Raw genomic sequence first — 14,491 nt, forward strand, 5'->3', positions numbered from 1 at the left:
TAACATACAAACACTAGTTTATTGGTAAGAGAAAAAGCTGAACAAATCGCCTTTGCAATGACAGGGAGCCCCGGGCAGGAGTCCCCACGACACAGGCCTGGCCTCCCCCACCCCTTCGGCACAAAACAGGGGTCCATGGGGCACTGCCCAGCTCCATGGGGGGCTCTGGGACCAACTGTACCCCAGGACCTGGCATGGGATGTGCACCCCACGGAGGCTATGCATCTCCCCCCCACTGCAGGGGGCTGAAGCCAGCTACCACATGAAGGGGGCCTCCCCGCTTGGGTACAGCCCAGCCCCCGGGGATGCAGAGTGAGCTGGGCTCAGCCGGGGACAGGGATCTCCCCTCCTGTGCCCCACAGGCTCAGATGAAGGTGATGCGGGTCCGGGCCTGGTTCACCTGCCACACATTCAGCTCCTCGTACTCGTCCAGCGCAGCCTGGAACTGGGCGGGGGTGAAGCCCTTGGAGATGCAGCGCTGCTCGGCCTCGGCATAGCGCACTGAGCGCCCGCCCGCCCCGCCCGCCAGCTCCCGCACAGCTGCAAAGATCACATCAGCCGCCCGCTGTGTCCTGGGGAAAGGGGGAAATTGTCAGCGCTGCCCCAGTCCCGGCGCCAGCCTCCGGGCGCACCCCCACTCCACTGCCAGCCTCCATGAACCCCTTCCTGCACTGCCCCCAGTCCCAGCCTCGGGGAACGCCCCCCCCAAAAGATCCCATCTGCTGCTTCCTTCGGACTAGGGGGGTGGGGGGAAGGGAGAGAGAAAAATGGAGCCATGGGAACACCCCACTCCCTGAGCGGGAACGCACCCCTATTCCAGAGCACCCTGCCCCTAGCAGGACCCCTGGATGTGTGTGTGTGGGGAGGAGTCTTCGGGGACGGGAGCCCTGCCTCAGCGGGTCAGCATTAGGGGGCATGAACCCCACGTCTCACCTGGTTTGCTGACCCTTGTCCCCCAGCAGCGAGTCCTTGGACATCTCCATGAGCCGCATGGCCTCATTCACATCCTCCTTCTCCACCACATCCACCAGCCGCAGCCGGGCCTGGAGGGGAGGCGGCATGGGGAGGGCGTCAGCGTGGGGCGCTGGCTCTGCCCCAGCACCCAGGAAATGCTTGACCGCCAGCGCCCGTCCATCCCCGGCGCACTGCGCCCGCCCCGGCAGACTGAGATGAGGGGCAATGCCCCGGGCTGTTTCCAGCTACTGACCAAACCCCTGCCAATCCCGAGCCGCTCAGCCTGGCGGGGGCTCCACCCCCCCGGGGGAGGGGGGCCTGGCCGCTGCAGGACCCGAAGCGCAGCCCCAGGGCCTCTGGGTCCCTCCCTGCAGCCGAGAGGGGTCCCCCCGATGGGGCGTCCGGGGGGGGCTCGCGAAGCGCTGACTCGGCAGTAGACGGCTGCCCACGGTACCTGCACGAACAGCACTTTGGAGCCTCTGGGACTGTCTGGGGGGCGGGACGAGCGGTTCCTGCTCCAGGTGGCCAAGCCCCAGCGCCGGGCACCTCCCCCTCTGCCCTGCCCCTGGCCGCAGGCCGGCCAGGGGGGGAGCCTGCTGACGCCAGTGGCCCCCAGAGCTGCAAGCCCCCACACTGCAGTAGCACACAGACGCCAGCCACCTGCATGTCAGCACTTTAGCCCTGTGAAGCCGGGAACGACACTGCCCCCCTCCCCGCCCCACTCCCTGCCCCGAGCTGGGGCTCACCAGGGCGCTGGCCAGGCGCAGGATGCCCAGCAGGGTGCGGGCCGAGGTGAAAGTCGTGTCCTTGCTGGCCCAGGCCTCCTTGCGCATCTCCACGTAGGCGGCTGTGATGTAATCGGCCAGCGCCTCCGGGACGGCCGGCTGCTTCCGCTTACACAGGTTGATGTAGCGCCTGGGGGAGGGGGAAGACGGGTTATATGCGGGGGGAGAATCTGCCCTCCCCAGCAGGATGCACGGGGCAGACCTGGGCATAGAACCCTGGCTCCCAGCCCCCCCTTTCCCTGATATAACGCACTCCCCTCCCAGAGCTGGCGAACTTAAGAACGGCCCGACTGGGTCAGAGCAAAGGTCCATCCAGCCTAGTGCCCCGTGGCAGAGGCCCCAAAGGGAAGAACAGAACAGGGAATCAAGTGACCCATCCCCTGTCGCCCATTCCCAACTCCTGGCAAACAGGGGCTAGGGACACCATCCCTGCCCATCCTGGCTAATAGCCAATTGCTGGACTGTCCTCCAGGAACGTATCTAGTTCTTCTTTGAACCCTGTTATAGTCTTGGCCTTCACAATATCCTCTGGCAAGGAGTTCCACAGGTGAAAAAATACTTCCTTTTGTTAGTTTTAAACTTGCTTCCTATTAATTTCATTGAGTGTCCCTAGTTCTTTTGTTATGAGGAGTAAACAACACTTCCTTATTTACTTTCTTCACACCCATCATGATCATACCCCCCTTAATCGTCTCTTCCAAGCTGAAAAGTCCCAGTCTTATTAACCTCTCCTCATACGGCAGCCGTTCTACACCCCTAATCATTTCGGTTGCCCTTTTCTGAACCTTTTCCAGTCCCACTAGATGATTTTTGCGATGGGGCGACCACATCAGCACAGTATTCAAGCCCTGGGCATACCATAGATTTATAGAGAGGCAACATGATATTTTCTGTCTGATTATCTCTCCCCTTCTTAATGATTCCCCACATTCTGTTCGCTTTTTTGACGGCTGCTGCACACTGAGTGGATGTTTGCAGAGAACTATCCACAGTGACTCCAAGATCTCTTCCTTGAGTGTTAACAGGCAATTTAGACCCCATCCTTTTATAGATATAGCTAGGATTATATTTTACAGTGTGCACTACTTTCAATTCATCAACATCCCCTGCCAGAGCGGGGGAATATCTCAGGTGTCCTGGCTCCCAGCCACACCCCCCCCCCCCCCCCCGCTCCTCTCCCAGAGCGGAGGAGAGAACCCAGGAGTCCTGGCTCCCAGCCCCCACTCCCCTCCCAGGCCAGGCCAAGCTCTCACCTCATGAGCTTCATGTCAAGCTGCTGGAAGGTGCAGGGTGGCTGCCGGCTGTGCTGATGGACGTAGGTGATGTGCTGGGCCAACCTGCGGGGGCGACACACGTTAGCACTGCTGCCCGGACGCCCCACCCCGGCCCTGAGTGGAGAGGGGGCCCCCCGGGCTCTCACCGCAGGTCGTTGTCCCGGTCAGGCCGGTCCTGGATCAGCCAGAGCAGGTCGAAGCGGGAGAGCAGGGCCGCCGGCAGCTGCACGTTCTGCTCCAGGCTGCGCGTGGGGTTGTAACGCCCGAAGGCGGGGTTGGCGGCCGCCAGGATGGCGCAGCGGGCGTTGAGGGTGGCCAGCACGCCCGCCTTGGCGATGGAGATGGTCTGCTGCTCCATCACCTCATGGATGGCCGTGCGGTCGCTCTCCAGCATCTTGTCGAACTCGTCGATGCAGCAGATACCCTGGTCGGCCAGGACCAGCGCCCCACCCTCCAGGGCCAGTTCCCCCGTCACCGGGTCCCGCAGCACAGCGGCTGTCAGCCCCACGCCCGACGAGCCGCGCCCCGTCGTGTACTGACCTGGGGAAGGGGGGAGAGATGGGAGTCGGAGGGACACAGCCTTAGGGTCCCCATCCCCATCACTGCTGGGAAGCGCCTGGAGGATGCACCTGTGGGGTCCTGAATGCCCCACCCAGCTGGGCCCCAGTGCCCCCTAACCCCTGGGGTGGGCTGTTACTCACTGCGAGGGGCCAGGCGGTCGATGTACGAGAGCAGCTGGGACTTGGCCACGCCCGGGTCACCCATCAAGCAGATGTTGATGTTCCCTGGAGGAAGACCGCGAGGAGCTGGGTTAGCATCAGAGCAGGCCCCCCCACACCCACCCCAGACACCCCCCCCTCCCTGCAGCGCTCCTCCCCTGCAGCCTCCCTGAATTTCCTCACCCCAGGGATCCATCCCCGCCACCTCAGACTCACCCCGAATCTTCATGCCCCGGGGATTGCGGTCCACACCCCCCACCAGCAGCAGGAGCAGGGCCTTCTTCACGTCCTCATGCCCATAGATCTCAGGGGCGATGGAGGCTGCCAGCTTGTCGTAGAAATCCTCCTCTGCACACAGCGGGGGTGGGGGAGTCATCAGGGCTGGGGTCCTTGATCCATGATTCCCCCCTGCCCCCCAACCAGGCCAGGGTGTGGGGGCTGCTAGCAGGAGGGGCAAACAGCGCTATACAGGGGAGATCTCACCCACGAGCAGGCCCTGCTCCTCCTCCATCAGCTGCCCCGCACTCAGTATGCCCAGTGGCTGGCAGGAGGTGCCGCAGGGCGGTGGAGTTGGCGTGGCTCCCCGGGGGCAGGCGGAGGGAGAGGGCAGGGGATGAACAGGGCTATGGGCGGGGAGAGGGGTCACCTGTGATCTGGCGCAGCTCGTCCTCCGTTAGCTCCCCTGACCCCAGCTCGTCCTCCTCGCTCTTGTTCATCTTCACAATGCGATGCGCCTCTAGGTAGGTCTCGGAGATCAGCCCCTGGGGGGAGCAGGGGGTGCGTCACTCCAGGTGACTCGCCCAGCCAGGCCCAACCCAGGCGACCCGCCCAGCACCCACCCATGGGGTGAAAGGTTCCCCTCCCCTCCATCCCCCCAGAACTACCCTCAGCAACTGGCAGGGACACCTGGCCCAACCACCTCCCTTCCACTCAAGCCCAGCCCCCTGCTCCAGCCCCTCTGATCTGGCCCTGCCCCCCACCCTCCTCTCCCGCTCTCACCTGGGCCATCTGCCGGAAGCCAGCTCTCAGCAGGGGCAGGAAGACGCCGGTGATGCTGACGTGGTCCCCAGGCTGGGCCAGCCTCGTGTTCTCGCCGTGCACAGCCACGCTGATGGAGCGCGGGAGGTGCCCCACCGGCACCTGGTCGCTCTGCATGGGGGAAAGAGTAGAAAAAAGCCCCGATCCAGCTGCACCCCCCATCAGGGGACCAGCCCCCCAACTCTGGCAAAAACCCCATAACCAAATGGGGGGGCACATCGGGGAGCCCATATCAATCTTTGGGGCCCCCAGTCACATGCCCCAACTCCCCTCCCCAGCCTGGAAACCCCCCTCACCCCAGACTCACATGCTCCTGCATCTTCAGCTCCTGAAACTTGATGAACTTGGAGCCGCGGCTCTGCAAGTAGAGACGCCCCCCAGAGCGGTTGGTCTGGCACTCCTGGCTTGGGCACATGATCAGCGGCATGAAAGTCGGGGACTGGATCTGGGGGTGGGAGGGGGGGAGAGGAAGAGGGTCAGCCACACACACCCCCACCCGGTGTCTGAACAGGGGACTCGGATGCTCCCCCACGCCCAGGTGGGGGGGACACGACAAACTGGGAATGTTTGTAGTTATTTAATGAGGCCTATACGTGCCTCAGTTTCCCCTGGGGGTTACCTGGCTACCCACTGAGGGAAAGGGGGTTAAGTTTACTCTGAGGGCAGACTGAAAGACACAGGTGTGCGTGTCACCTCCTGGTCTTGGGAGAGGAAACAGCCTTGTTAAGGAACCGGATGAAACAGACCCAAACCCACAAGAGGGCCAGAGACACAGTGACTGAGCAGAGACCCCAGCTGAAGAACAAAGGCCGGGAAGGTGGGAGGTGAGGGAGAAGTGCTGGCGTCTGGCCAGGAAGGAAGTCAGAGAGACTCTGAAAACGGGGATCTCCTAAAGCCTGGCTTGGGGAATTGTCCTGGGCTGAGCAGATCGCACGACGCTTCACCCTTCCATTCTCTGTGCTAAACCCTGGACCTCCCGTGCTGGGTCCGTTGCCTTAAGCGTCGCTGTCAGCACTGGCTGGGGTGCGCTGGTCCCTGCGGAACAGGCATCTCTCCCAAGGCTCAGTCTCCGTCTGACTCACTGACCAGAGCTCATGGAGGCGGTGAGGCCGGGTGGCTTTCCCTGGAGGCCCCTGAGGGGTCTGGCACATCAAAGAGGTTCCCCCAAGAGACCGCACTGGTCCCGTAGCTCCGTGACAGGACGCTCGGCCCCATCAGCTTCCCCCAAGCTGACAGACAGGCGGCAGCTCCACTCCCCGCCCGCTCACCGGCTGGTAGGTCTCTGCTCCGCACTGGTCACAGCTGTAAGTGGCCACCACCATCATGGGCTTGACCTCGGTGACCCGGGTGACGATGCCACGGACGGTGACCAGCTTCCCGATGCAGTCGGCCTTCACGTCCCGGATCACGCGGGCCTTGGAGCCCGACGGGGCCTTGAAGTACAGCTCGCTGGGGCAGGAGGGAGAGGCAGGGAGTTAGGGACAGGGTATTTAAGGGACCCAGAGCCCAGCTCCCTGCGTGGGGAGGGCTGGGAGATCCAGGGGCCTAGAGGTGGGGGGAGGGAGCCAGAGATGTCAGAGCCCCCCTGGCTCCAGGCACTCACAAGCGGCGCAGCAGCTCCTGGGGGTACTGGTTCTGGGGCCTGTGCGTCTCCCCTGTGTCCCGGCCACGCTGCTCCAGCATCAGCCGGTGCTCGATGTACACATCTAGGACGTCCTTGTTTACCACCTGGGGGGTGGACAAGGGCTCTGTGAAGCGGGGGCATGGCCCCGGCCTCCCACTCCCGCCCCGGCCTCTCTCCCTAGTGCCCCTCACCTCCCGCTCCTTGTGCTGGGGCAGCAGCTCGTGCACAGCGTCGGCGAAGAGGCGGCCATAGCGCTTGGCGTTCTCACACACGGCGTCCACCAGCTCGGGGTCCTCCTCGGCCACCTCGTCCAGGTCAACGTACAGGGCCACCTGCTCCCGGTGAGCCAGAGACACCTGGGGGTGGGGGGCAGGAGGGGTGCTGGGCTGAGCTGCGGGAGACCCACAGCTGCCTGCAGCACCCCCTGCTGGGAGGGACGATGGGGAAGCCGGGAGCTTTGGGGCAGGTGGGAGGTGTTGTGGGGTGGAGGGAGGAAGGGGGGTTTCCTTACCAGCTGGTCCCGATACGGGAACACTTTCTTGCCGAGCTCGCCATCCCGGAAGAATTCCTGCAAGAAGCGCTTCACCTTCTCTGAGGGGGGAGAGAGAGAGAGAAAGTCAAGCCGGGAAACCCCCCCCATGCACCGATTTGCCCCCCCACTTCCTCCCACCAACCCCCACGATGGCACCAACCCCCCCAAACCTCCCAGCAACAACCTACTCCACACCCAGCCCCCCAACGCCCCTCCCTACACCAGCCTCCCCCCACGGCACCCGCCCACCCTCCCCGTACCAACCCAATGTGCCACCCATCCCCCCTCCTGCTGCAGCCCCCACCCCCCAACACCCCTCCCTACACCAGCCTCCCCCCACGGCACCCCCCACCCTCCCCGTACCAACCCCAATGTGCCACCCATCCCCCCCTCCAGCCCCCCAACCCCCCTCCTGCTGCAGCCCCCACCCCCCAGCCCCCCAACACCCCTCCCTACACCAGCCTCCCCCCACGGCACCCCCCACCCTCCCCGTACCAACCCCAATGTGCCACCCATCCCCCCTCCAGCCCCCCAACCCCCCCTCCTGCTGCAGCCCCCACCCCCCAGCCCCCCAACACCCCTCCCTACACCAGCCTCCCCCCACGGCACCCCCCGCCCTCCCCGTACCAACCCCAATGTGCCACCCATCCCCCCTCCAGCCCCCCAACCCCCCCTCCTGCTGCAGCCCCCACCCCCCAGCCCCCCAACACCCCTCCCTACACCAGCCTCCCCCCACGGCACCCCCCGCCCTCCCCGTACCAACCCCAATGTGCCACCCATCCCCCCTCCAGCCCCCCAACCCCCCCGCCCCCCAACACCCCTCCCTACACCAGCCTTCCCCCACGGCACCCCCCACCCTCCCCGTACCAACCCCAATGTGCCACCCATCCCCCCTCCAGCCCCCCAACCCCCCCTCCTGCTGCAGCCCCCACCCCCCAGCCCCCCAACACCCCTCCCTACACCAGCCTCCCCCCACGGCACCCCCCGCCCTCCCCATACCAACCCCAATGTGCCACCCATCCCCCCTCCAGCCCCCCCGCCCCCCAACACCCCTCCCTACACCAGCCTCCCCCCACGGCACCCCCCGCCCTCCCCGTACCAACCCCAATGTGCCACCCATCCCCCCTCCAGCCCCCCAACCCCCCCGCCCCCCAACACCCCTCCCTACACCAGCCTCCCCCCACGGCACCCCCCACCCTCCCCGTACCGACCCCACTGTGCCACCCATCCCCCCTCCAGCCCCCCAACCCCTCCTGCTGCTGCAGCCCCCGCCCCCCCAACGCCCCTCCCTACACCAGCCTCCCCCCACGGCACCCCCCACCCTCCCCGTACCGACCCCAATGTGCCACCCATCCCCCCTCCAGCCCCCCAACCCCCCCTCCTGCTGCAGCCCCCAGCCCCCCAACACCCCTCCCTACACCAGCCTCCCCCCACGGCACCCCCCACCCTCCCCGTACCGACCCCAATGTGCCACCCATCCCCCCTCCAGCCCCCCAACCCCCCCGCCCCCCAACGCCCCTCCCTACACCAGCCTCCCCCCACGGCACCCCCCACCCTCCCCGTACCGACCCCAATGTGCCACCCATCCCCCCTCCAGGCCCCTCCCCCGTAACCTCCCTGGCCCAGCCCCACCCATGGGTACCCCCGTGTAAACTCAGCGTCACGGCGGAGCCGGCGCGCTCCCGGATCCCTCCGCGGACGGACACAGTTAAGCCGGCCGCGGAGGCTCCGCCGTGACGTCACTTCCGGGGCGATGCCGCGTCCCGCCGCGCGGGAATTGGATCCCCCGGCCGCCAATGGCAGCCCGAGGCCCGCCCCCTCCTCCGACTCGCGGCCAATGGGATCTTGCCAGGCCCCCGGGCCGGCCGCGTGGGCACCACCCACCTTTCTCCGCGGCGTAGTCTCTGGGCGCCATAGCGCGGGGGGAGGGTCCCTCAGGCCTAGGCACTGTCGGCCCGTCGGCTACGGGTCCCCGCTAGGGTCCGTCCCGGCCGTTCGCGGCGCGCTAGCTACGGGTCCCCGTCGGGGTCCGTCCCGGCCGTTCGCGGCGCGCTAGCTACGGGTCCCCGTCGGGGTCCGTCCCGGCCGTTCGCGGCCCGTCGGCTACGGGTCCCCGTCGGGGTCCGTCCCGGCCGCTGCCGCCCAGCACCGCTCCGGACTTTCGCCGCTGCCGCCGCCGCAACCAAAAGTGGCGCGAAACTAGAGACCCGCCTCCTGCCACGTGCCCGCCCCGGGCCAACCAGTGCCCGGCACGTGACCCGCCCAGCCCGCCAATCGCAGCTCGGGCAGAGCGTCGTGCGGAGGCCCCGCCCACGCGTCGCCGTCACGTGACTGCGCAGCGGCCCGCGCCGGACCCAGGTTCGAGCGGACCCAGCGGGACCCCCCCGCAAGCCCCGCCCCCACTTAAAGGGGCCGCGACCCCGGGGCGGGCCTGGGGGGGCCCCTGCAGCAGGGGGCGGGGCCCAGGGAGGGTTCCTGCGGGCGGGAGCTCGGGGGGCAGGGGCGGAGCCGGGGCAGGTTGGAGCAGGGGGCGGGGCCCCGGGGCAGGGGGCGGGGTCTAGGGGTGGGGGCGGGTCGCCCGGGGAAGGGGCGGGGTCAAGGGGTGCGGTTCCGGGGTTGGGGGAAAGGGGCGGGGTCCCAGACGTTGGGGGCGGGGCTACAGGTTGTGGGCGGGGTCTTGGGGCAGGGGCGGGGCCCAGGGGTGGGGGGCAGGGTTGCAGGGGCGGGGCTACAGGTTGGGGGCGGGGTCTTGGGGCAGGGGCGGGGCCCCAGAGGTGGGGGCAGGGTTGCAGGGGCGGGGCTACAGGTTGGGGGCGGGGTCTTGGGGCAGGGGCGGGGCCCCAGCGGTGGGGGGCAGGGCTGCAGGGGCGGGGCTACAGGTTGGGGGCTGGGTATCAGGGAAAGGGGGGCCCAGAGGTTGGGGCAGGGGCAGGGCCCCGGGGTTGGAGGCGGGTCCCGCTCACACTCTCTCCTTCCCCCCATCCCGGCAGGCTCTGTGATGTTGTCTCAGATTTTCATTCTCTCCTCCAAGGGAGACAGACTCGTCCACAAGGACTGTATCCTGCCCCCTAGGCCGCCCCACGTGTCCCCCCTGGAGCCCCCGACTGCCCCCCACATGGCTCCTGAAATAACCCCCCTCAGCGCCCCCAAGATCAGCTCCTCCCCAAGGGCTGTATCGTGCCCCCCTCCAAGTTCCACCTAAACCACCCCCACAGGCCCCATGCCAGGGGTCATATCCCCCCTCTCCTCACCACGGGTCCCCTTCTTCCGGATACTGTCCCCCCCACCCCCCGGGAACCTCCTCCCCCAGAGACGTCCCGCAGATCACCCTGCCCTGGGAAGGCCACTGCTGGGGGGCCGCCCAGACTCAGGGGCTCCAGCTGGGCACTGCTGGGGGAAGCTCACAGCCACCTGCACCCTGATGGGGTCATTTCTCCTTAACCCACTCCTCGAGTCCGCGGCGAGGCCAGCGGGGGCAGCACGGATCTGGTGGACACTTTCTATAGGAAGATCACAGCCCTGCCCAGGGACCAGGCCCCCGTCTTCATGGTACTGGGGCGGGGCGGGGCGGGGGGTGGCCAGTGAATGGCACCACAATGGGGCAGGTTAAGTGTCTCTGTGGTAACAGGGGAGGGGGTACCGCTATGGGGATGAAGTAAGCGTCTCTATGGTAACAGAAGCGGGGAACATCTCTAGTATCGCTATGGGAACAGGGGACATGTCCGAGGGGTAACGGGGGGCGAGGCATTGCCCTGGTGGGGGAGGGGGTCTGTCTAACTCTGCTTGTGTTTCCCCCGCCTGCTCCCCTCCCTGCAGGCGCACGAGGGGCTGCACTTCGTCCACGTGCGTCACGCCGGCCTCTACTTCGTGGCCACGACGGGGCACGACGTTTCCCCTTTCACCATCATCGAGTTCCTGAACCGGTGAGGCGGGCATGTCGGGGGGGGTGGGTGGGAGTGAGCCCGGGTTGGGGAGAGGGCAGACGGGGGGACAAGCCACAGCCCCAGGTGTGGGTGCCGGCAGGGGGACCTGGGGCAGGGACTGGGGGCAGCAGCCATCCGCGTCCTCACCCCTGTCTCCCTCCCTTCCCGCAGGCTGGTGACGCTGGTCCGCGATTACTGTGGCTCCCTCAGCGAGAAAACCGTCAGCCTCAACTTCGCTCTCATCTACGAGCTGCTGGACGAGATGCTGGTGTGTGGGGGGGGGTGGGGGGGGCGCTGCCGCAGGGAAGGTCCCTGGGTCAGACCCCCGAGCTGGGGCACTGCTGCGGGGAAGCACGCAGCACTGGCCTCCCTTGCCGGGGGCGGGGGCGTAGCCAGCCCCTCCGCTTCACGCTGTGCCCCCCCTCCCCCCCCAGGACTACGGCTACGTGCAGACCACGGCGCCGGATGTGCTGTGCAACTTCATCCAGACAGAGCCTGTGCACAGCAAGGGCTTCAGCCTGCTGGCCCTGGGCAGCGTCGGCCTGGTGAGAACAGCCCCCCCAAATTCCCCCCCCGTGTCTCCGACCCCCCAGCACCCCCTGGGCTTGGGGAGCCCAGTCCTTGAGTCCTCCCCCCATCCCCTCTCCCTCCTCAGCACCCCTCTTGGCTTGGTGAGCACAGCCTCCGAACCCCCTGGGCAGCGTCGGCTTGGTGAGAACAGCCCCCGAATTCCCCCCCCCCAGACCCCCTGGGCTTGGGGAACCCAGTCCCCGAGTCCTCCCCCCTGTCCCCTCTCCCCCCTTAGCACCCCCTGGGCAGTGTTGCCTTGTGAGCCCGGGCCCCAAATCCCCCCAGACAGTGACTGCCTGATCCCACCCCCCCCCCCAGACTGGGGGTCTCTCCCCCGCATGGCTGAGCTCAGGGCAGTGGCTCCTCTAGGGAAAATGTTACCCTGAGAGGGGTCAGGCCATGGGGTACCTGGTGCCCCTGAGCACTCCCCAGGGCCCCTCCTGCCCCAGGGCTCCATCCTGGGGCCCTGCTCTGACCCTGGCCCCTTTGGTTTCAGTTTGGAGCAGAGACGCAGCAAAGCAAAGTGGCTCCGAGCTCGGCCGCCAGCCGCCCTGTGCTGCCCCCCCACGGGGACCAGGTGAGACACCCCCCGAACCCCCCAACAGTGAGCACTACCCCTTCCTCCGGCACGGAACAGGCCAGTTGTCGTGGGGTCCCCGGGCGATGCTCTGGAGCTGCTCCCTACGAAGCCAGGCAGGACTCTGGGGGAGTCTCCCCTCGGGGAGCAGCCTGTCTGCAGGACACACAGCTCCCCCGGCCTCCCCCTTCCTGGGTCTGACCTCGGAGCCTCCAGCCTCCTCTGCCCCTCCGTGCGCCTCCCCCAGCGAGTCTACCCAGGCAGGGTCCTGGGGAAGCCAGAGGGTCCTGCCCCCCAACTCCGCAGTCAGACGGGACTCTCAGCCAGCCAGTAACACAGAAGGTTTATTAGACGACAGGGACACAGCGTAGGGCAGAGCTCGTTAGCACAGAAATCGGGGACTTTCAGCCAAGTCCGCCTTGGGGTGAAGGGAGCCCAAAGCCAGGCCTCTGCCCTCCCGCCGCGCCCCAAGCCAGCCGAGACCGACTCCTTCCAGCTGCCTGGCCCCTGCCCGGCCCGCTGCTCCTCCTCCGGCCTTTGTCTCCCTTTCCTGGGCCAAGAGTCACCTGGTTGCATCCCCCTCCTGGGTCTCAGGTGACGAAGAGGCAGCCACAGCATCCCTCCCTGCAGGCAGCTGGAGGAGCCCCCACAGAAGTCACACCCCCTTATTCCCACTCTCTAGACATTGGTGCAATACACAGGGAAACCGAGGCGCACACAGCATTCATGCGAAACAGTAAGATTCACATAGGCTCACATACAACATAAGGGAAAATCCCCCCTACGTCACACCAGCCCCTCCGTGGGGGGCAGGGGAAGGGTGCACGGATCCACCTTCCCCATGGTGGGGGGGCAGGGCCCCACCCACAGCGGTCGCTCAATGCCCAGCCATCTCTCCCCCCAGGGCACGAGGAACGAGGTGTTTCTGGACGTGGTGGAGAGGCTGACGGTCATCATCGCGGCCAACGTGAGTCAGGGGCAGGAGGGGGAGGTGTCCAGCGGAGTCCTGGGCCCCAGTCCGCAGCCCCACATCATGGATCCACAGGGTCTTAGTAATGCCCCAGCCCCCCACCCCCCAGCTGGGGCCTTGTCCCCACCACGCTGGTTCACTGTCTGGGACTCACCCCCGTCCCCTGCTTCCCGCCCAGGGCACCCCCATGAAGGCTGACATCCAGGGAGAAATCCGCCTCAAGAGCTACTTGCCCAGCTGCTCCGGTGAGTAACGCCTGCCGCCCCGTGAGCCTGCGTTGGCGGACGCGGGCCAGCCGTGGGGGTTTAACGTCAGTGTAGACATACCCCCTGCGCGGCGGGAGCAGGGCGTGGGGCAGCTCTCCCCTGACGCTCGCCCCTCTCCCCGCAGAGCTGCGCATCGGGCTGACGGAGGAGTTCTGTGTGGGGAAGTCAGAGCTGCGAGGTGAGTGGCCGGACGCAGGTCTCTGCTCCGCCTGGTGGGGGGGCCCTGGCTCTGACCCCCCCCGCCGGCTCTGACCCCCCCTCCCCCCGCAGGCTACGGCACCGCCGTCCGCGCCGACCAATGCGCCTTCCACAGCTCCGTGAAGCTGGACGAGTTTGAGAGCAGCCGCATCCTGAAGGTCAATCCCAGCCAGGGGGAGGTGAGCCCCAGAGCCTGGCCTGACCCCTCCCTGCAGCCCCATGGCCTGCAGCTGGGGGCCCGGCCCCCGGTGTGGCCCTGGGGGGCCCGGCCTGATCCTGCTCTGCTCTCCCCAGCTCCCACTGATGCAGTACCAGCTGTCAGACGACATCCCCTCGGCCCTGCCCTTCCAGCTCTTCCCCACCCTGGAGCGGGACCCCACGGGCAGGTGAGTGAGGCTGCAGCCGGGAGCACAATGCCCCTCGGCCTAGCCCCTCGGCACTCACCGTTCCCATCTCCCCACAGGCTCCGTGTTTACCTCAAGCTCCGCTGTGATCTGGCGCCCAGAAGGTAAGAGCCCGGTGAGCTGGGGGGCTCCCTGGGGTGGGGATGGCCCCTGCCATCCATGCCCCCAGCCTCTGAGCTGGCTCCCAGGCTGCGGGGAGCCGCTGCCCTCCTGGCCCCAGTTCACCGCTTTCCCTTCCCTCCAGCCAGGCCCTGAACGTGCGAGTCCAGCTGCCGGTGCCGAAGGGGGTCGTCAGGTGGGTGACATGGGCTCCCGGTGGGTCTCCCCTCTAGTATGGGGAGCTGCATGCGGGGCGGGGCGGGGGGGTTAGAGGCAGCCCTTCTCCAGCGGCTGGCGGGCCTGGGCCCAGAGACACCTCACTGGGGCCTGGCTCCGGCAGGGTCAGTCCCCACCCCTGGCTCTGTCCTCTCCCCCAGCCTGTCCCAGGAGCTGAGCAGCCCCGAGCAGACCGTGGAGCTGCAGCCTACCCTCAAGGCCATTCGCTGGGTGATCCCGCGCGTCCAGGGGGGCTCCCAGCTCTCCGCCCTCTTCAAGGTAAAGCCTGGCCTGGGGCAGGGAGGGGGGAGACGGCCCCTGGCCAGAATGGGGAGGGGTGGG

General features: G+C 67.0%; 2 protein-coding genes across 5 annotated transcripts in view; one reads left to right on the forward strand and one right to left on the reverse strand.

Moving 5' to 3' along the window:
* MCM7 (minichromosome maintenance complex component 7) lies at positions 1 to 9,129 on the reverse strand. Of its 3 annotated transcripts, none has more exons than XM_073326891.2 (15): positions 8,811 to 9,128; positions 6,906 to 6,985; positions 6,586 to 6,750; positions 6,374 to 6,498; positions 6,039 to 6,219; positions 5,078 to 5,215; positions 4,732 to 4,881; positions 4,379 to 4,493; positions 3,949 to 4,080; positions 3,715 to 3,798; positions 3,160 to 3,553; positions 2,993 to 3,076; positions 1,701 to 1,869; positions 934 to 1,043; positions 1 to 572 (listed from the first exon to the last, which is right to left on the reverse strand). In XM_073326891.2, the coding sequence occupies exons 1-15, from the start codon at positions 8,839 to 8,841 to the stop codon at positions 365 to 367; spliced, it is 2,166 nt and encodes a 721-aa protein (XP_073182992.1). In that variant the 5' UTR covers positions 8,842 to 9,128; the 3' UTR covers positions 1 to 364. The 3 variants fall into 3 exon arrangements, with proteins under 3 accessions (XP_073182992.1, XP_078707153.1, XP_073182993.1); XM_078851027.1 differs by lacking the exon at positions 8,811 to 9,128 and adding an exon at positions 8,569 to 8,661; XM_073326892.1 differs by lacking the exon at positions 3,949 to 4,080 and having other exon boundaries at positions 8,811 to 9,129.
* Positions 8,945 to 14,491, forward strand: part of AP4M1 (adaptor related protein complex 4 subunit mu 1) — an 8,135-nt gene continuing 2,588 nt past the window's right edge. The window contains exons 1-15 of one of the 2 annotated variants that reach the window (XM_073326894.2): positions 8,945 to 9,284; positions 9,917 to 9,982; positions 10,381 to 10,475; positions 10,743 to 10,849; positions 11,021 to 11,117; positions 11,284 to 11,394; positions 11,916 to 11,996; positions 12,901 to 12,963; positions 13,145 to 13,211; positions 13,357 to 13,410; positions 13,503 to 13,609; positions 13,725 to 13,816; positions 13,894 to 13,938; positions 14,079 to 14,129; positions 14,311 to 14,428. In XM_073326894.2, the coding sequence (XP_073182995.1) occupies positions 9,925 to 9,982; positions 10,381 to 10,475; positions 10,743 to 10,849; positions 11,021 to 11,117; positions 11,284 to 11,394; positions 11,916 to 11,996; positions 12,901 to 12,963; positions 13,145 to 13,211; positions 13,357 to 13,410; positions 13,503 to 13,609; positions 13,725 to 13,816; positions 13,894 to 13,938; positions 14,079 to 14,129; positions 14,311 to 14,428 (1,146 nt within the window). In that variant the 5' untranslated portion in view covers positions 8,945 to 9,284; positions 9,917 to 9,924. The remainder of the gene's footprint in view (positions 9,285 to 9,916; positions 9,983 to 10,380; positions 10,476 to 10,742; positions 10,850 to 11,020; positions 11,118 to 11,283; positions 11,395 to 11,915; positions 11,997 to 12,900; positions 12,964 to 13,144; positions 13,212 to 13,356; positions 13,411 to 13,502; positions 13,610 to 13,724; positions 13,817 to 13,893; positions 13,939 to 14,078; positions 14,130 to 14,310; positions 14,429 to 14,491) is intronic. The other variant, XM_073326893.2, reaches the window with a different exon arrangement.

This window comes from Lepidochelys kempii, chromosome 28 (genome assembly GCF_965140285.1).
Source record: "Lepidochelys kempii isolate rLepKem1 chromosome 28, rLepKem1.hap1, whole genome shotgun sequence".
NCBI classification, from domain to species: domain Eukaryota; kingdom Metazoa; phylum Chordata; order Testudines; family Cheloniidae; genus Lepidochelys; species Lepidochelys kempii.

Coding starts and splice junctions, on each gene's coding strand:
- MCM7 (XM_073326891.2), bottom strand. CDS start 8,841: ATGGCGCCCAGAGACTACGCCGCGGAGAAAG. Junction 6,986..8,810: donor AGACTACGCCGCGGAGAAAG/GTGGGTGGTGCC, acceptor CTCCCCCCTCAG/AGAAGGTGAAGCGCTTCTTG. Junction 6,751..6,905: donor TCCCGTATCGGGACCAGCTG/GTAAGGAAACCC, acceptor CCCCACCCCCAG/GTGTCTCTGGCTCACCGGGA.